Source organism: Malus sylvestris, chromosome 17 (genome assembly GCF_916048215.2).
Source record: "Malus sylvestris chromosome 17, drMalSylv7.2, whole genome shotgun sequence".
NCBI classification, from domain to species: domain Eukaryota; kingdom Viridiplantae; phylum Streptophyta; class Magnoliopsida; order Rosales; family Rosaceae; genus Malus; species Malus sylvestris.
Window position 1 is genome coordinate 6,314,694 of NC_062276.1, and position 22,164 is coordinate 6,336,857.

Genomic DNA, 22,164 nt, shown 5'->3' on the forward strand with positions numbered 1-22,164 from the left:
CGTGTTCAGCCCCATCGACTGTCTTGATCTCTTGATCAATCGACTTTAAAGTTGCACAAACTACATGTCTTCGATAGCAGCTCTCACAGCAACTGCTGCAAAAGCGTCTTCAGAATACATGAACTTGAATACGAATCACGAAAATCATACGGGGTTAGGTACGAATACATAAAAACCGAAATCATCCACTTTTTTCAAGAGAAGGATTCTGTATATAATATGGTAACCAATATTTAGAAACAGAGAACTTATGCCATCCAAGACATAAAAAGGGGATCGAGGCCAGCTCCTCGTTCTTGTTGCATGCAAAGTATACCTCCAGTACTAGCGCCCGATCGAAACCCATAGCTTCAAGCTGCAAGCAAAAGTTTCGAATTGTAAATCATGACCTAAACAATGATATTTCACACATACCAAGTGGAAAAAATGCACTTGTCACATGCATAGAGAAATACTACTTACGCGTTCAATGGCCTCTCGCTCTTCAGGGGTGACGGTCACAGCCTGTGGCACTGCTGCACCCAACTGCTCCAATAGGTTCCTGAAACATATAGAGTTCAATAACTTTGAACCGTGTGTATTCAGTTATCAACAAAGAAATGGCCAAGTAGAGCAGATTTTCTAACCCTTCACCCCCTTCAACGGGTTCATTAATCAAGCGTAAGAAGTCAGCTTGATGAGCTTGAATGAGCTGCATTAGATGTGGATTTTGTTTCCCCAACTCTTGAAGCATAGGCTGCAACAAGGTAAACCGCCGTGAGTCCTCAAATTATAATTAGAATGACAGTCTCGGCCAAACTGAGAAAATTAAAGGAGAACAAAATAAAATCAGCAAATAAATAATACCTGCAGAATTTGAGGGTTTGCTTGTACCATAGCTCGCAAGGCTTGGAACTGAAATGGTGAATTGGAAACTCAGATACCACTCTCAACCACGCAAAAAAAAAAAAGCAAAAAGCAAACTCACAAATACAAAATTGTTGTAAAATCGATGGCGGGTGCAGTGGAATAAATGAAACAAGACACAAAATTTACGAGGTTCCTCTACAGTCAGTGTGACTGGAGTACGTCCTCGGGGCAGCAGTGGTGCTTTCATTATAATTTGAAATAATAGAAGTACAAATATAACTCCTTTTATTATCTCCCCCTCATCTTCCTCATCTTCCTCTCTTCCTCTTCTTTCTCTCTCTTCTTTCCTCTCTCTCTCTTCCTTTCTTCCTTTTCCTTCTTCTCTCCCGTGAACCCTTTTCTTCCTCTTCCTCTCATTCATTTTATAATCAAATAGGACACTATTCACCTTACAAATTTTCCACAAATGAATAGTGAAAATAATGTGAATAAATAGTAACAAACTATTCATATGGGTCATCCACATAATATTTACAACACTCCCCCTTGGATGGCCACAAGTCTTCGACTGACTCGTTAAAATATTGATCTGTTTTGAATGCTCCCCCTGATGAGTATCTCCTCCTGATTTCAAATCATTTAGGTTGATCGTTGATCGTTCTACTTTAGTCTCTTAGTAAGAAGAGTTGCTGAAAGAATTGCTTTACTTGTTGTTAACTTTCCACAGGCTTTTTCTTGAACTGGGTTGTAGGACTTTCTGCTAGACTTGCATCCAAAGGTCTGAATTTACTCCTTTGATCTGGAGCAGATTTGATTCAAGTATGGTGGACACTTGATCTTGAATCGGACTTGTAATTTCTTTAAGGACCTTCAAAGCTGGATCTTGAATGAAATTGGACCATGAGGAGCTTCATGTGGCAAGTGATCTTCAGTTTTGTCAGGGATGAATCAGCACGCGTTCATTGCGCTTGTCTCCACATGCTTCAATGTATCATTTTCACTTTCCTTACTTGCTCCCCTGGATTCAGTAGTATTTTCCTTGGTTTCCCCCCATGCATGTGTGGCATCTTCTCTTGTAGGATTTGTCCCCTGATGCAGGAGTGGAATGCAAACCCTTGCATTTGAATGGTTCATCACTTCTTGGTGACTGGGGACCCAGCTCCAACAACAGTTGAAGATGACTACTCGAGAGCAATACTAGGTAAGCAATCAGGAAAGGTTCCAGGCAGTCGGTTCCTTACCGGGAGTTTGAGTGGAGGTTCCGACATATTGCTTTCTTTATCCTTGTCTTTGCAGGCAAGAACATGGACAAAGGAAAGGACAGGGAGATTGCATGATATGAGATAATCTTGCTCTGGTCCCTGAAGATATGTGATAATCTTGCTCTGGTGTGACATGTTTGAAGAGGTATTCTCGGAGAGGAAAAAAACTGAGTATTTCGAGATGCTATGTTGAAGATGCATTCTCGGAGATGAGGACGAGTTAGGTATTCTTGCAGAGTTGCAGGTCTGCCTTGTTATGGAGAACAGAGGTCGACATATATAGAAATTCCCCAATAGCAAGTGGTGGTGCTGTGCTTTTACTCTTGTCAGCAACTGTGGTGTAAATAGAACAGTAAGATTTACGCGGTTTCAACTTTGTCAGAGATCTTTGACAAAATTGCACGCGACATCTGAAAAGCTGGGATTACGTCTGAAAAATGACAACGAACTTTATTCAGGAAAATCTGGCTTTTTGAAATTCGGAGAGCCGTGTCGCTTCGATCTTTGAACAAGCGGCTCTGTTGCCTTTTCTTTTATAGAGACATCAATTGCGTTCAAGAGTATGCTCAGAAAGTTGCTGCTTGTAGAAATTTCCTCTATCTTGCACTTCTGAAATTTTATTTGACCTCTGTTTTTCCTTCATCATTTCTGAAAAAATGACTTGCCCATCTAACATTTGCTTAGATTTGAGTCTTAGGAGTGATACAGACGAGCAGCGTCAGGATAATATATGGCGCCCGTCCTTCTTATCTTCTAATGGTCCTCTTACGGTTGGGGACTCTGTGATGAAGAATAACATAACCGCTACTGTGGTAGCTAGGAATCTTCTCATTCCAAGGGATAACAAGATCATTTCAGAACGGTCTGAAGAGTCGGTCGTTCAAGACTCCTTGGCTCTCAGTGTTCAGTGTGCTGGCTCTGTGTCCAATATGGGCCAACGCCTACTTGCTCAAACTCGCCAAGTTGAATCATTAATGGCGGAGGTGGCAAGTCTTAAACAAGAGATCAGAGGGCTCAAGCACGAGAATAGGGTGTTACACGTGCTTGCAAATAGTTACTCTACGAGCATGAAAAGAAAACTCGTCCAACTGCAAGAATCCGAAAGTCGGATTCAAAGTGATCACCAGAGGTTCGTTGCTAGATTCCGAAAGCAACTGATGCCTTCCCCTTATGGTGTTTTGCTAAGTACTGGGGTGCCACATGATCAATCTCCAGTGCCTCCCCCTTCTGGGGTACTTTCGAGTACTGAGGCTGCACATGAGTAACCTTTGTGAAGGCTCCTTCCTGTTTGTTTGTTTTAACTCATGTGTATGTATATATCTGTAATTTCTTGGAGATATTAATAAATAAGCTTTATTTCATTTAATGTATTGTGCCAAATACAATAAAGCATATACTTCACTAAGATGTGGTACTTCTGGACCAAATATTAATTTATCTTTACTCTCACGAAGATAAATGATTATTCTTAGTGTCTTCATCATTTGAGTATTCAACTCATAATCTTCAATCCATATGGTTCTTTTAATATCATAAATATCATGGATAAGATTCGTGTTGGTAGATTGTTCGATCTGCAGCTCGAGACAATATTTCCTTCAACACTTTATAATTTTTCTAGACTCTTCAGGAGTCCCAATTTAATATCATCAACTCTTCAAGAGTTATAATTTATTGTCATTGACTCTTGCAAGAGATTTTAGTATGTTGCAACAATATCATAATGATAGTACTCACTACGGCAATTTATATCATCCATTGATATTGAGTATATAATTTATGCTTTACCCTTAGGGGGCTTACTTCAAGCAATTTGAATCCTTCAGGGATTTTCTACACTTCATGACATATTTTCCTTTGGAATTTATACAGAGCAATTTGCTCCCATGTATATTTGAGGGATTTACTTATGGAGATATGATGTGGGTGACTCACAACCCTTCATATATAATTCTCCATTTATATGAACTCGTTTACAACCTTGTGTCATATCATGTAAGTGTATTACACTGTATTACAAATGCCCATATATAATCTCATTGGTTCAACATCTTTTGGCTATTTGTATTACATTCAAATATATAGGTCCATTTTTCCACGTTCTTACAAAATTGTAATGGAATTGCCTTTCTCCATTTTGGCCAATAATTTTTCTTTTGTCGACGAACAAAAGAACGTGACTCAATATTAACACATCTCATTGATGAATTTAGTAGCTACTTGTAAAAACCAAAATTATCATTGGTTATCATCAATCCGTGATCCCATATTCTCATGTGCATGCGCATGCATAAAAGCTTTTCATTTCTTTGGATATCCATTGCCTCTTCAAGGGCATGACGCTATCTCTTCCAGGATAGTCATAATTTAGAGAATGTGGATCATAACCTTCTCTTGAGCGTTATAGAGCTTGAATTTTAATCTCCACTTCAGGGAGTTGAGTCCTTGGAACCTATACGTCTATCATGCTTTATGCATGAGACATCAACATTCCCATGTCCGCGGATTGTCATATCAGGGACGTGTATCCATGCGACGACTGTCATGCTTCTGGCATGCAACAGTTATGCTTCGGGAATGCAATAGTTCAGGAGTGCCATATTATTATTCTTTCGAATAACTGAACCTTTTGAGTCTAAAAATCTACCACGCTTCAGGCCTGCAACAGATAAATCATTTACTTTCTCATTATTTTTATCCAACAGGGACATCAATTCTTGTAGGCACATTTGCAGTAAGTATATGTGATTTCATCACTTTCGTTGCATCATTCAATTATTCATATTTCATTTTCATATTGATTACTTCGTGAATCAAAATAAAACAAATTCTCTTCGTTCTTCTGGAACGGTCTTTTCTTATCATTCTTCTGGAATGATATTTTCTCATCGTTCTTCTGGAACAATGTTATTTTCTCCCCCTAATGACGGGAAAACTGTCTTATCAAAATCATAGTCCGCAAATCATGCGGTAGACATATCCCCAGTCAAGGGTTCCAAATATTGAATGATAGATGGTGTTCAACATCAATGCCTAATCTACGATGATGCCTCATTTCAGTACGTTGTGGCAGTCTTACAGGCACATAGATAACACAACCAAAAACTCGTAAATGTATAATGTTTGACTAGTTCCCAAACACGAGTTGTACTGAGCAATATTGATGGTTGGAAATTGGTCTCATCCGAACTTAATAATGCGTCATGTAAAATGACATGTCCCCATGTAGAAAACTGGTAATTTCGTTTTCATGAGCAGAGCGCGGGTAATCAATTTCATCCGCTTAATAAATGCTTCTGCTAAACCATTTTAAGTATGGACATAAGGAACTTCTGGTCCTTATTAAATAGTTTATGAACTGAAACTTTTATGACCTTTATTATAATTAAGTTGAGGCACTGTGGCACTTCAAACTTAAGGCACTCATCAAGGAATTTCATGTCCTGATCTTCAGGATCAAAGGACTTCATGCCTTATCTTTTTGTATGATGGAACTTCGGGTCCAATCATTTTATATGATGAGGATCAAGAAACTGCAGGTTCTGATCTAATCAAGGAACTCTGGGTCCTTGTTATACTCATTGTAATAAAAGATAAGTACAATAAATAAATTAAAGCAATAGACGGTAATTACAGCCATAATGAATAAATTGCATTTAAGTAAATAAAGCTTATGACAAGGGCTTTAATTCAGCACCATCAAAACTTAAAGCAATAGGCGGTAAAACCGTCCATGGTAAATAAATTGCTTTAAAGTAAATAAAGCTTGTGACAAGGGCTTTGATTCAGCACCATTCACATAAATATCAAAGCTTTAAAGCAAAGGGTAATAATTCTACCCACTGTATATAAATTGCTTTAAATAAATAAAGCTTGTGAAAGTGTTTTAAGCCAACACCATTCACATAAATATGCCAAAACAGAAAATGCAATGATTAAGTCCTCATGTTTTGCTTTTTCATTTTCTTGGTCTGCCACTTCTTTTGTTTCATCCCTTTTATTTTTATTATTATTTCACAGTTCGAAGTCATTTTGGTTACTCAGTAAATAATGGTAACAATAAGTTCCAATTGGTGTTCCTCCTCCGGTGAGTTTCGAAAAAGTCGAAACGATTCCCATAAGTTTTGGAGTCAAGAGTGTCTGCAACTTATGAGAAGATCAAACCGTTAGATTTAGTTCAAAATTTAGTATGATATGGATAAGAGGATACCAAACAACTTTCGTGAAGAAACAATTTCGATTTGAGCTACCGAAATGGAGTTTTGGTACTCATAAGGTGGCTGCCCAGTTTTCTGCGGAAATTGGAAACTGGTTTGGTATTTCAGACACCTGCGACGATCGCACCGTTAACATTTTCTGAAATTTTGATATGTTGTAGATAATGAGCAGACGAACAACTTTCCAGAAGAAAGTATTTCAATCCGAGGTCCGCAAGTTGGAGTTCCGAGGCTATTTACATGGCTGTCAAATTCTCTTACAAATTTTGAGTCTTTTACTCTTTTGCTTCTGCAAAGGATGATTTACAGTCATATAACAATATATATAGTTGCTTCAAGAAAATCAATTGTACTGAGATTTGAAGATGAAATGAATTTTTTTTTCTTATCTGTGAGATTCCAGCTGAAGGAGGTGAACAGGATTTGTGGCGTTGTGCTTTCCACTGACATGAGAGTTTCTCGTGCTGATAACGTGTTGTAAAATCGATGGCGGGTGCAGTGGAATAAATGAAACAAGACACAAAATTTACGAGGTTCCTCTACAATCAGTGTGACTGGAGTACGTCCTCGGGGCAGCAGTGGTGCTTTCATTATAATTTGAAATAATAGAAGTACAAATATAACTCCTTTTATTATCTCCCCCTCATCTTCCTCTTCTTCCTCTCTTCCTCTTCTTTCTCTCTCTTCTTTCCTCTCTCTCTCTCTTCCTTTCTTCCTTTTCCTTCTTCTCTCTCGTGAACCTTTTTCTTCCTCTTCCTCTCATTCATTTTATAATCAAATAGGACACTATTCACCTTACAAATTTTTCACAAATGAATAGTGAAAATAATGTGAATAAATAGTAACAAACTATTCATGTGGGCCATCCACATAATATTTACAACAAAAATGCATATATACATGTTGTGCTAGGATAGCACCAAGCTTTATGGGACCAACTAAAGTTAACCTAGGAAATATATCAAATTGAATGTAAGAATAAAATATTAAAGACACCAAGATTTTAACGAGGTTTCTTAACAGTCAGTGTAACTGGAGTGCGTCCTCGGAGCAGTAAGAGCTCACCCAATGATCCACTATCAACCAAATGGGAGTTTACAAAGTGTTGGCAAGCTCACAACCCAAAGCCCCAATACAACTAATAGTTCTCACACACCAAAGAAACAAATAGAGAGAAATATAATGAATAATTTCTTCTCTATACAAAGCTCAAAGCTATTACAACAAATAACACTTTGATGGAGTGAGAACTAAACAATGAGAGAGCACACTTTCTTCTTCTCTCCAAAATGGAGCTACTGAAAAAACCAATATGTGCTCTCTATTTTTCTGCTATTATATGGCTGCCTTGCTCTCTCAAAGATAGGCTACTAAAACAAATGGTGCTCACACCTCTCTCACTCATTCGGCTGCCAACTTCATCATCCATAAAGTAGCAAAATACAAAACCAATAATAAGGCTACTTGCTAGCCTTTATCCTTTTTTCCACAAACATCATCATGACCCTTTTTATCTTTTCAACAAACATAATGATGTTGTCTACCTTCTTTTGTTTATTTTATTTAATCGAAAATTATTTTGTCATTTGGCCATAATTTAACAATCTCCACCTTGGCCAAATTCTGAAAGCACCATGGCGAGCCAACCAACACAATCAACAAAAAGATTACTCCCAAACACTAGCAAGAGAACAACTCATGCCGAGCCAAATGCTCCAAAACTCCTACTGCTCAACGCCTTCTTTATATAGGCAAAATGTGAGCCAAGTTCAAACAATGAACAAACTTGGCTACACCAATAACCCTAGTCAACATATCAGCTGGGTTGTTTTTAGTTGGAATCTTCTGGAGAATAATCTCTCTTTCACCAACAACTTCACGCACAAAGTGATAATGCACATCTATGTGTTTGGTCCTCGCATGATGAACCTGATACTTAGCCAAATAAATGGCAATCTGACTATCACAATGTACCTCCACGTACTTCTGATCAATCCCCAAATCTCTAATCAGCCCATGTATCCAAATGGCCTTCTTTAGAGCTTCAGCAACTGCCATATATTCAGCCTCTATAGTAGACAAGGCAACAGACGACTGCAAAATGGAGCTCCAACAAATTGGCCCTTTAGCCATAGTAAACACATAGCCTGTAATAAACTTTCTTCCATCCAGATCACCTGCATAATCTGAATCAACATAATCAACTGGAAAATGACCAATACCAGAGTCATCTCTCTCAAAGCATAAACCAACAACTCGAGTACCATGGAGATACCTCAATATCCACTTAGCTGCTTACCAATGCTCTTTACCTGGATTATGTATATATCGACTCACCATGCCAACTGCATGAGCAATATCCGGTCTAGAGCATACCATTGCATACATCAAACTACCAACCAAATTTGCATATGGTATATTTTTCATTTGCAACTTCTCTTTATCAGTTTTAGGACATTGTAGAGAACTCAATTTAAAATGAGAAGCCAAAGGGGTACTAACCGGTTTGGTTGAATCATGAACTCCAAACTTCCGAATCAACTTCTCAAGGTATTGTCTTTGATTCAAACTGACCAAACCCTTCTCTCTATCTCTAGTGATCTCCATGCCAAGGATCTTCTTCGCTTCACCAAGATCATTCATCGCAAACTCATTCTTCATTTGCTTCTTCAATTTCTCAATCTCTTCGACATTCTTTGAGGCAATCAACATATCATCAACATAAATCAACAAATAAATGAAAGACCCATCTTGCAACTTTTTGAAGTACACACAATGATCATATTGACTTCTAGAATAATTTTGGCCTCTCATAAATTTATCGAACCTCAAATACCATTGCCTTAGAGATTACTTCAAGCCATAAAGTGATTTCTTCAATTTGCAAAACAAATTCTCCTTCCCTTTCACTGTATACCCATTCGGTTGACACATATAGATCTCTTCATTCAAATCACTATGTAGGAAAGCCATCTTCACATCAAGTTGCACAAGCTCAAGATCATACTGTGCAACAAGAGCTAACATAATGCGAATTGAGGAGTGTTTCACAACTGGAGAAAAGATTTTGTTGTAGTCAATGCCCTCATTTTGTGCATACCCTTTAGCAACTAATCTTTCTTTGAATCTCACATTGCTTTTCTCATCAACACTTTCCTTCTCGGCATACACCCGTTTACAACCGATAGCTTTCTTGCACTTAGGCAATTTAGCTAACTCTCAAGTCTTGTTCTTCAAGAGAGAATTCATCTCATCACCCATGACATTGCACCACTTCTCATTCTCTTCACTCTCAATGGCTTCCTCGAAATTGGATGGAATATCATCAATGATAATAGGAAGAACAAAAACAACATAGTCACTATACCGAACTGGCTTGGTAATATTTCTCTTTCCTTTGTTCCTGGCAATAGACTCTTGAGGTGAAATTTGCTCTTCAACTTGAATAGAATCTTCAAGTTCAACTTCTTCAACATCCTTATGGTCTCCAACTTCTTCACTTGTAGTGGCTTCGACATTAGTGGAAATAGGATTTGAAGTACCAGAGGCAACTTTCTCAAGCTCTACCTGTTGGACATCTTTCACATTCTTCTCAGAGTCTTTGTACATACTTTCTTCATCAAATGTCATATCTCTGCTGATTACAAGTTTCTTCATCTATAGGCACCATAACATGTAACCTTTGACAACACTACTAAAACCAAGAAAGACAACCTTTTTGGCTCTAGGATCAAGTTTATTTTCAATTACATGAAAATAAGCAGGCAAACCAAAAATATGAATATAATCATAATCAGTAGAAGATTTCTCAGTCCATACCTCCATTGGTATCTTACCCTGAATAGCAGCTGAGGGTAACCGGTTGATAATGTGACATGCATAAGTAACTGCCTCTGCCCAAAACGACCTGCTCAAACCCGACTGAGACAACATGCATCTAACCTTTTCAAGCAAGGTTCGATTCAATCTTTCTGCAACTCCATTTTGTTGTGGAGTTCCTCGGACACTAAAATGTCTCACAATCCCTTCCTCTTTGCAAACTTTAAAGAAAAGGTCGGATGTGTATTCACCACCATTATCCGATCTCAAAATCTTAATCTTTCTCCCAGTCTGGTTCTCAACCATTTTCTTCCAACTCAAGAAAATGCTCAATACCTTACTCTTGTGCTTCATAGTGTAGACCCAAGACCTTCTTGAATAATTATCAACAAAGTCACAAACCAATGTCTACCACTCAAAGAGAGAGTCTTTGTAGGACCCCAAACATTCGAATGCACATAATCAAGAATGCCCTTCGTCTGATGTACTGCAGTACCAAACTTTACTCTAGTTTGCTTTCCCAAGACACAAAGCTCGCAGAAATCAAGTTTACAAGTCGTGGCACCTTTTAGAAGACCTTTTTTCACAAGCTCTTGTAGAGCTTTCTCACCAGCATGACCTAATCTCATATGCCATAGTTTAGTAGTATATGAATCATATGTGTCTATATTTTCTTAGACTACAAACGCTTCACCTGTCACGGTGCTTTCTTGCAATAGATACAAATGACCACATCGAGGAGCTTTCATCACAACAAGTGCACCATAAGTAACTTTCAATGTCTGCCCATCTGAATGAAACCTGAAGCCCTTAGATTCTAAAGTACCCAAAGAAATAAGATTTTGCTTCAAATTCGGTACATACCGAACACCTGTCAACTCTTTAACCATGTCATCATGCAACTTCAAACAAACTGTACCAATCCCTTTTGTTGTACAATGATTGTCATCTCCCATGAACACAACACCATCATCAAACTCTTTCAAGTTTGAAAACCAATCCTTGTGAGGAGTCATATGATGAGTACAACCCGTATCCAATATCCACTTAGTAGCATAATCAAATGATGAGGAAGTGGTTAAAGCAAAATCAAAAAAATCTGTTTCAACCTCAAGAACATTGACTTCAGAACTTTCTTTTCCTTTGGTCTTCAACTTAGGACAATCTTTCTTCTAATGACCCTTATTATGACAAAATGCACATTCATCCCTTTCCAAGGTTTTTCTACCTTTAGAGTTTCCTCTAGGTCGAGAGTGTGATTTTTTACTACTAGAAGAGGATCTCCTCTCCGATAAGCTACCTCTAACAAATAAAGCTTCAAATGTACCATCATGATTTTTATCTGTATGCCTCATTTCATAATTCATCAAGGCATTTGACACATCTTCAAATTTCATAATTTCTTTACCATGCACAATAGTGGTAACAAAATGCTCATAAGAATCCGGCAAGGAATTCAACAATATTAAGGCCTTATCTTTATCCTTAATATCCTTATCTAAATTTAACAAGTCGGCAATCAACTTATTAAATGCATCAAGGTGTCTAATTATTTTTGTACCTACTTTGTATTGGAAGTGGTAGAGCTTTTTCTTCAAGTATAGACGATTTTCTGCACTCTTCGTCATATACTTGTCTTCCAATTTTTGCCACAACACACTTGCTACTGTCTCCCGCATCACAAAATACTTCTAAGTTTTTGCAAGGAACAACCGAATTGAAGAGCAAGCCCACAAATTTAATTTCTCCCATTCCGGCTTCGACATAGCTTCTGGCTTCTCTCCCAAAGCGGCAAGTAGATCTTGTTGAGCCAACACATCTTTGACCTCACATTGCCACATCCCGAAGTTGTTTGTGCCATCAAACTTTTCCACTTCGAACTTTGCATTTTGCACTGCAGTTCTTGCAAATCCGGAGCTACTTCCAAAAGGATTCTCATCTTGCCCATCTGACATCTTTGGCAACTAGACAGTACCTAAGAGCAACCAGTGCTCTGATACCAATTGTTGTGCTAAGATAGTACCAAGCCTTATGGAACCAACTAAAGCTAACCCATATGAAATATATCAAATTGAATGCAAAAACAAAATATTAAAGACACCAAGATTTTAACAAGGTTCCTCAACAGTCAGTGTAACTGAAGTACGTCATCGGAGTAGTAGGAGCTCACCCAATAATCCACTATCAACCAAATGGGAGTTTACAAAGTGTTGGCAAGCTCACAACCCAAAGCCCCAATACAACCAATAGCTCTCACACACCAAAGAAACAAATAGAGAGAAATATAATGAATAATTTCTTATCTATACAAAGCTCAAAGCTATTACAACAAATAACACTTTGATGTAGTGAGAGCTATTACAAAGCTCAAAGCTATTACAACAAATACCATAATTCAACAATACATACTTGTGGACTGTTGCGCAGGAAATCCAAATTGCCTGCACCAGCATTTGCACCCATATTGGGAAGGCCCTGATTCAACGAGTATTGTTAATCACTTGACCCTATACGTTATAATGAGGTACATAGATTACTAATCAACAATATCTACCTGGGGAAAAAGATCAAGTGGGTTTGCATTGGACCCACCAGTAGGTGCTGCCGGTTGTGGAGCCTGAGCTGGAAGATTTGCTGCCGGAGGATATGCTGCTTGTTCACCAGCAGGAACTTGGGCCGCTGGTGGGATTTCAGCTTGCTCAGGAATGCCCTGACATGGTGACATATATATCAAATTATCAGTTTCTGTGTCAATCTGATAGTAACGCCTAAACCTGCTTGCTAATGCATATAGGGATACCATATACTGGAATCAAAACAAGTAATTGATGAGGATTAAACAACCAACAAAGTATAAGTTTTCTTTTTCCAATTTTATTCAAGGCCCTGACGGCAAACTTGTACGAAAAAAAAAACTTAGAAAATATGACAAAAACATCTGGTGGACATCAATTTATAGTCTGTCTTATAAGTTATAATCCAACTCAAATCACCCGCCAATTTCAATTGTATATGTAGTTCTGAGAGGGAAAGGATCATAACCAACACCATAGAGCATCATCATTATAAAACTGAATATCACAAAGTACAAGGTGTTTATCAACAGAAAGCGTAATGGTTCTGAGATAAACAGAGAGACAAATAAATTTGTCTACTGCTAAATGTGTTAGATAGAAAAACAGAAACACACCTACTAATTAATCAAGTTTAATATATTAACTATTAATTTTTTTTGCTCCTCTTTTTTTGTAATCAAACTTCCTTTTCCATCTAAATTTCCCAACTAGCAACATGAAAACAAATAAAGAATCAAAATATCCCAGTTGAGTACTCACAGAATATAGATACTCAACAGCCCTTTCAGGGTTGTTAAAAGCAGCCCGTAAAGCACGGAACTTCCTCCACCCATATCTAGAATCTGCTGAACGGTAGACTCTAAAGTAGTTCCTGCAACAAGGTTTGATGCAGCTTGGCCATACACATCTGATCTCGAATCAGTAGGAGCTACAACAGCAGCAGTTTGGGCGGCAGGCTGTGACCTGGACCAAAGGATGTAATAGAATTATATATTACATATAAAACCTTGAAATGCAGGTTGTATGGTAAACAACAAAGACAACCTTAATGAGTTAGTACTTCTTAAAAATCAACCCTAACTCTGCGTTTTTCCCCTTTCGCGAGCTTTTCTGCATGGAATTTTCTTAAATTTTTGAAATTATTATACGAATTTGTTTTCTTCTAATTCGGTTTGGATTTAGGGTTTGCCCTTTAGTGTTTTCCTTGTCTTAATTGGTTTCCTTCCTGTTGATTGTGGTTGTCTGAATTGTATATAATTCAGGAAAATGAGTGATTTTTTTTGTGTTTGTGAATTCAATTGCAGAGAAGTATTATTGTTAAAGAGGGAACTGGAAGCAATGGTAGATTGGGGCAAACATAAACCTAGGAAGGAGCGAGAATCGAAAAGTATTAGCGGCCGTCGAGATGGCAAAAAGGAGAGAAATGGAGAGAGGAGACATCGGTGAAAAGATAGAGATAAGAGTGATTGTGCTCTAGTCATTCTGCGAGAGACGGGTTTTGTGATTCTGAGGAAGGAGAGGGACGATGTAGAGAAGCGGCATCGAGGAGATAGGGAGAGTGGTAGCCATAGGAAGACTAGAGATAGAGAGAGGGAAGGGGAGAAAGAGAAAGAGGGGGAAGAGAGAGGGGGCTAGGTAGAAGGAAGAAGACAACGATCGAAAGAGAAGAGCGCGGAGTGATGTTATAGATGAGGAGAAGGTTGATAATGTTATGGAGAGTGATAGGAAGCCGCGTATGAAAGATGACAAGGAGATTGCAGAGGGAAAGAGGGAAAGGAGCAGAAGTAGGTCAGATAGACATAGGGATGGTGAAGTTGATAGCCCGGTAAAGAAGAGTGATGAAGATGATTTATTTATGAAAGAGAAGAAGCCAACCTAGGAGTTAGAGGATGAACAGAAGAAATTGAATGAGGAAATGGAAAAGCGGAGGAGGAGAGTTCAGTAGTGGCTGGAGTTCAGAAGAAAGAAGCTGAGGGAGAGAAGCACGGGGAAGGGAATGTTGATGAACCCAATTCTATAAAGACCTGGACTCTTGAGGGAGAATCTGATGATGAAGAGACGGGTATGGACGTTCACGGAGAAGCCTATCGCACTCACAAAGAGGATGAAGCTGTCTTGGAGGTTGATTCCGAGAATGAAACAGCTGCACCTGCTTTGCAGAATGATGGAATTGATCCATTAGACGTTTTTTTGAATTCTACGGTGCCGCCTGAAGTTGAGGAGCTGGCCAATGCTGCGGAACAATCAATAGTTTCTGTTGAAAAAGGTTCAAATAAATCTTCAGGCAGAATAATTCCTGGGAAGGATTCAGACTCAGATTATGGGGACATTGAGAATAATGACAATCCTTTAGAAGACGAAGACGATGATGAGTTCACAAAAAGGGTGACAAACAAAAAAGTGGAGAAACTTTCTCTAGTGGACCACTCAAAGATAGATTATGAACCATTCCGGAAAAAATTCTACATTGGGGTGAAGGAGATCTCAAAAAATGACCCCAGAAGATGTGGGTGCATACCGAAAACAATTGGAATTGAAGATACATGGTAAGTATGTCCCGAAGCTCATTAAGACCTGGCACCAAACTGGATTTACAAATAAAATCTTGGAAACGATAAAGAAGCTCGACTATGAAAAGCCAATGCCAATTCAGGCTCAGACATTGGCTATAATTATGAGCGGTCGAGATTGCATAGGCATTGCAAAAACTGGGTCAGGCAAAACCCTTGCAAATGTGCTGCCAATGCTGAGCATATCAAGGACCATCCACCTGTGGTAGCTGGATGGGCCTATTGGTCTTATAATGGCACCGAGGAGGAAGCTTGTGCAGCAGATTCACAGTGTTATTAACAAGTTTGCCAGGGCACTGGGTCACAGTTGTGCCCAACAGACCGCGGAGTTGAAGTGGGGTGCTGCATTTGTCGTCTGTACCCCTTGTAGGGTGATTGACTTACTTTGTACAAATGGAGGGAGGATAAAAAATATGCAGAGGGTGATTTACATGGTTGTGGATGAAGCTGATCGAATGTTTGAATTGGGTTTTGAACTTCAAATCAATCAAATTGTTCAAAATATTCGGTCAGATCATCAGACTGTATTGTTTTCTGCCACGTTCCCTCACCAGGCTAAAGTCTTGGCATGTAAAGTCTTAAACAGACCCATGTCTCTGCTGCCCAACTGCTTCCCAATGGTGGATTACCTGTTTCTTTTCCAGGTGTCCTTGGTGGTGTAACTTTACCAGGAACAACAGCCGTTGTGCCTGGGATTGGTCTGGCATGATAAATTCTGGTGAGTTGGTTTGGTTCCTGGAGGCAGACAAGAAAATGAAACAGAGAACACAGAAATCGGGGGAATGTGAAAAGGTTTCTTATCTGTGAAGTAATCACAGAAATATCAATAAATATCAACTTAGGATATTTCCTTACAAGCTAATCTAGAGCAATCTCAGCCCTTGATTCAAAACAAAGATCTAAAGCATACACTTGTCTTATGAGACTAGACATACACTTTTCTATTGATTTCTTCATTCTTAGACACTTGAACAAAAACTGAATTCTATTTAATTCCAACACTCCCCTTTAAATGAATTCTGGTTTTGATCCCAAGCATTCCTCTGAGGTAGACAAACCTTTCCCTCGGTAGAGCTTTGGTGAAGATGTCGGCCATTTGATCCTGTGATTTGCAGTAGATCAGTTCAATGGTATTCTCCTGCAAGGCTTCCCTTATGAAGTGAAACTTCCTTTTGATATGCTTGGTTTTCTGATGAAAAATAGGATTCTTGGTCATAGCTATTGCTGATGTGTTGTCACACATAAGTGGTGAAGCATCCACTTGCATTTCACCAAAATCCTTTAACACAAACCTCAACCATATAGCTTGGGAGGTAGCCATTGCAGCACTCACATACTCTGCTTCAGCCGTAGACAATGCAACACTTTGTTGCTTGACAGAAGCCCAAGAAAATATACCAGAACCGAATGTAAATGCATATCCTGAGGTACTTCTCATGTCATCTTCACTGCCACCCCAATCGCTGTCACAGAAGCCTACCAGAATTGCTTTTTCTCCCTTTTCATATTTGATTCCATAATCCAAGGTCCCTGAGATATACCTTAGTACTCTCTTAGCAGTTCTCATGTGAATTCTCGTGGGATTATGCATAAACCTTGATAAGAGACTGGCTGCATACATAATGTCAGGTCTTGTAGCAGTCAAATAAAGCAGACTTCCAACCATCCTTCGGTATAAGCATTCATCAGCAGATTCAGAACCATCCACTTTACAAAGTTTCTCATTCGTGATCAATGGTGTTGCCACAGATTTGCATCCTTTCAGATTGAATCTTTCAAGCAGTGATTGTGCATACTTCTGTTGATGTATGAAAATCCCAGTAGTTTCTTGTATTACTCCAATTCCCAAGAAGTGATGCAACAAGCCAAGATCCGACATCTCATATTGTCTCATCATTTCCCTTCTGAATTCTTCAATCATTTCTTCACAATTACCAGTAAAGACCACATCATCAACATATATAGACACAATAAGCATCTCAGAGTTCTCACCAGTTTTTGTATATAATGTTGCTTCACTAGGACTTTTGTTAAATCCACTCTTGCTGAAATAGGAGTCTATCTCACTGTACCAAGCCCTGGGGGCTTGTTTGAGTCCATACAGTGCTTTGTTTAACTTGTAGACCTTCTCCTCTTTATTTGGCACTTCAAATCCTTGTGGTTGATCCACATACACTTCTTCCTCCAAAATGCCATTTAGAAAAGCTGATTTGACATCTAACTGGTGAAGTTTCCATCCCTTTTGGGCAGCAAGAGCAATCAAGGTTCTAATGGTGTCTAACCTTGCCACTGGGGCAAAGGTTTCATTGAAATCTACCCCAGGTTGTTGTGAGTAGCCCTTGGCAACTAATCTTGCTTTGTTCTTCTGTATTGATCCATCCAAATTCAGTTTGATCTTGTAAATCCATTTCACACCTATCACAGGTTTATCACTCGGTCTATTTACCAATTTCCAAGTAGAGTTTTTCTCAATCATGGCAATTTCTTCACTCATTGCTTTCTGCCAAGATTGATCCTTCTCAGCTTCTTCAAAACTCTCTGGTTCAACAACACAATAGTTACACACTGCATAGATCTCATTTAAACTCCTCATTCTCGATGGAGTTGTTTCAGGGGAGGAATCCTGTAATTCTTGTCCTTCTGCATTTGAAGTAGAGGACTGAGATCCTTGTGTTGGAGTTGAAAAATCAGTTTGACTCTCATCTTGTATAACAGGTTCATTCACATTTTGCACTTCAGCTTGTGCTTCTTCCATTGCTAGTGGAAATGAGATAGTGTCTATGTTATTGGTTTCCCAATTCCATGCTTCATTCTCCTTGAACACCACATCCCTTGAGAGAATCACTTTACGTGACTCAATATTGTAGAGCCTATAGCCCTTTTCACAGCTTCCATAACCTACAAGGACACACTTGACACTATTGATCTCAAGCTTGTGTCGTAGTTGAGATGGTATCTGTGCATAGCAGATTGATCCGAACACCTTCAAGTGCTTCACACTTGGTTTTCTGCCACTAAATGCCTCAAATGGTGTTTTCTTCTCAAGTGCTTTAGTTGGACACCTGTTTAGGAGATACACAGATGTATTGACAGCTTCACCCCAAAAAGAAAGTGGCATTTTCTTATCATGGAGCATTGACTTGGTCATTTCAACCACGGTCCTGTTCTTCCTCTCAGCCACACCATTCTGTTGTGGTGTGTAGGCCACTGTCAATTGCTTCTGTAATCCTGCTCCTTCACAGAATTCTTGGAACTCTAGTGAAGTGAATTCACCACCTCTGTCGCTTCTTAGTCTTTTGATCTTGAGACCACTCTGAAGTTCAACCATCATTTTGAATTTCTTGAAGATTGAAAAGACTTCACTCTTGTTTCTCATAAGATATACCCAAACCATCCTGGTGCAGTCATCAATGAATAGCAGAAAATATCTGTTCCCACTGAGTGTAAGTGTCTTCATTGGACCACACACATCTGTGTGTATGAGTTCTAGAGGTTGACTTGCTCTCCATGCACTTCCAGTTTCAAAAGAGTCCCTGTGATGCTTCCCCAATATGCAACCTTCACACGGTTCTTTAGTCTCTTGTAACTCAGGAAGACCAGTCACCATTTGTAGTTTCTCCAATCTCTTTAAACTGTGAAAGTTGAGATGTCCGAACCTCTTATGCCATAACCAAGAGTTTTCTGCAACACTTGCTTTTAGAGCAATTGAATCATTGTAATCTAGCATAAGTGGAAAGCTTTTGTTTTCTGTCATGCCAACTTGTGTTACCAAGTTTTGGAGGCTTCTGTCATCAAAGATCTCCACCATATTGTCTCCAAAAAGTAAGAAGTAACCATGAGCAATCATCTGTCCCACACTAAGGAGATTCTCATCAAGACCTGGTACAAGTATTACATCCTTGATGAATCTTCTTCCACCATTTGTCTCTAGAACAAGAGTTCCTTTTCCAGTAGCTTCCACTAGTTGTCCATTCCCCATTTTAACTCTGCAATTGAAGCTTCTGTCAATGTTGATCAGTAAGGATTCATATGCAGTCATGTGATTACTGCATCCACTGTCAATATACCAGATTCCTTTCTTGTTTTCAGTTTTTGCAACACTACAAGCATAAAAGACATTTACTTCCTCTTCTTCTGCTCTATGTGCATAGTTGACAACTTGGTTCCTTCTTGGATTACAATCTTTTGCTAGATGGCCAAATCTGTCACACTTGGTGCATTTGGGTTTTCCCTTGAACCAGCAAACACCATAGTGTAATTTGTCACAGATTTTACACTTGGTTTTGGTAGACTCACTGCTAGATTCTGATTTTGATTGTGAAGTATGGTTGTTGTCCCATTTCTTCCCTTTTCCTTTCCATAATTTCTTTTGATTTGAGTTGCTCCCCTGACCCCTGTAACTGCTATCTCTCTCAGTCACACTTAGGCTAGTAAAAGCCTTTTCAGCTAAGTTTTCAGAATGCATATTTAACCTCTGCTCATAGCCTTTCAATGTACCAATCACTTCTTGAACCTCAATGGAGTCAAGGTCTTTAGTTTCTTCTATAATAGATGCGATGGAATCATAAGATTTAGGCAAGCTAATAAGTATCTTTTGCACTAATCTTTGATTTGTCAGTTCTTCACCAAGAGTTTTCATTTGATTCACAATATCAGTCAATCTTGTTAAATAAACAGATAGAGCTTCACCATCATTCATCCTAGTGTACTCAAAATCTCTTCTTAAACATTGTAGTTTGACAGACCTAACCTTTTTATCACCACGAAATTCTTGTTGAAGAACATCCCATGCAGTCTTGGAGGTTTCAAAGTTTGAGATTCGAGGAAAGATCTCATCAGACACTGCCCCTTGAATGATACCAAGAGCTTTTGCATCTCTTGTTTCATTAACTTTCATTGCTATCTTCCTCACAGACTGTTGATCTTCATCGCTAGAATCATTTTCAGTTTCTACAGTTTCATAACCCTTGTCCACCAAATTCCAGAGATCATGTGATTTGAATATGGTCTTCATCTTGATGGACCAAAAATCGTAGTTGATCCCATTGAAAATAGGAGCCCTCAGATCTCCTCCACTGCTCGAAGTAACCATGTGAGGCTTTGTAAGAACAGATGAGATTTTCACGATCTGGGTATGTTTTTCCCCTTTCCTTTTCAGAGATACGAAGCACACACACAAAACGCCCAGTCCTGAATTTGATCAGAACCTAAGCTCTGAGGCCATGATAAATTCTGGTGAGTTGGTTTGGTTCCTGGAGGCAGACAAGAAAATGAAACAGAGAACACAGAAATCGGGGGAATGTGAAAAGGTTTCTTATCTGTGAAGTAATCACAGAAATATCAATAAATATCAACTTAGGATATTTCCTTACAAGCTAATCTAGAGCAATCTCAGCCCTTGATTCAAAACAAAGATCTAAAGCATACACTTGTCTTATGAGACTAGACATACACTTTTCTATTGATTTCTTCATTCTTAGACACTTGAACAAAAACTGAATTCTATTTAATTCCAACATGGCACTTGTTGGACACAAGTGGGTAGCTCGGGCAGCAGAAATTGCAGCTGCCATGAATTTGCAGCATAACGTGGCAAAAATTCAAGTTGATGCATTGCCCGAGCACTTTGAAGCAGAGTTGGAAATAAATGATATTCCCCAGAATGCCCGATGGAAGGTTATCCACAAGGAGACTTTGGGCCCTATATCATAGTTGACTTGAGCTGCCATTACTATCAGGGGTCAATATTTCTTGCCAGGCAAGGTTCCAGGGCCAGGAGATTGCAAGGTGTTCCTGTTTATTGAGGGTCCTACTTAACAATCTATTAAGAGAGGTAAAGCAAACACAAGTTGGAAGAAATCATGAATCCGGCATTATCACTTCTTTGCGGCGCTCAGCAACGTAGATATCAAGTTATACAACTGAGAACGTGATTCCTACTTACGTTTTGCATAATTTTATCTGAGTTTGCTCAACATAATCTGCCTCTCAGTTCTTGGTTTATTGTTTCTCAGTCACCTAATGAGTGTTCTTTCTGAATTTTTCTATTTAATAGAATATTTTTGTCATTCTACATGTCCTATCTATCCTGCTGATCTTCAATATTCAACTTACTAAACGATTATTATTTAGGAGTCATTTTATTTTTTACAATGAATAATCTGATGCATGTTGATTTTATTGTGTGAATAGCTATGAATTTGTTTTGTCTTGCTTTGCACAATTTTCAATCCCACTCTTGATCTTTTTTTTTTTGCCTTCTTTTATTTGTCATCTCCCCTGGCGCGAGAGACAGTATGTGCATATGCTCGCATGCTCAACATTTTCTTTGCCCTTACGAAGCTGTGCAAGAGATGCGATCATGGTGCTGTTCTTCAGTTTAAAGTGATGTAAGTGTTTTAGAATCTTCTAGTCCATGTTTTTTTTTGTTTGCATGAGTTGTAGACCTGTGAATTCATTCGTTTGGGTTCTTTCCTTGGTGCTTATCCAGGTTTTGTATGGGAATTGCTGGAGCCGATCAGCTGCCCTCCAAAATGATTTGCTTTTGTGGCGTTGTTCGATATAACGGGTTACTGAGTTCCTGCAGAGATAGCTAACCCTGTACAATTTGCTTTTATTTGACTGTTTTCGATTCTGTTCACTTTTCGCTTTCTAGTTAAGATTTTCAGTTTTGGTTTGTTTTTACGTTCTTTTGATTTTCATTAGCAGATTTAATTTGTCCGCTTTCTTGTGGAGACGATCTTATAATGTAGACAGTAGTTGATCAACACATTGATGATATACTGATATCTTTTGTTCGTTTCAGCTTGAGCGCTCAACAGAAAATAAGCCAATCGGAATGATCTCATGCCAAAGGTCAGAAAACCCCCAC

General features: G+C 38.8%; 1 protein-coding gene and 1 pseudogene across 1 annotated transcript; one reads left to right on the forward strand and one right to left on the reverse strand.

The window, feature by feature from the left end:
* Positions 1-51: 51 nt before the first annotated feature.
* Positions 52-13,629, reverse strand: LOC126610039 (ubiquitin receptor RAD23d-like; the record flags this gene model as incomplete). Its single annotated transcript, XM_050278013.1, has 7 exons — positions 52-355; positions 463-541; positions 627-736; positions 847-894; positions 12,557-12,622; positions 12,702-12,857; positions 13,483-13,629. Coding segments are annotated over 7 exons (780 nt in total), but the record flags the coding sequence as incomplete, so codon positions are not given.
* On the forward strand, positions 13,629-21,366 carry LOC126610022 (DEAD-box ATP-dependent RNA helicase 42-like; annotated as a pseudogene).
* Positions 21,367-22,164: the final 798 nt, after the last annotated feature.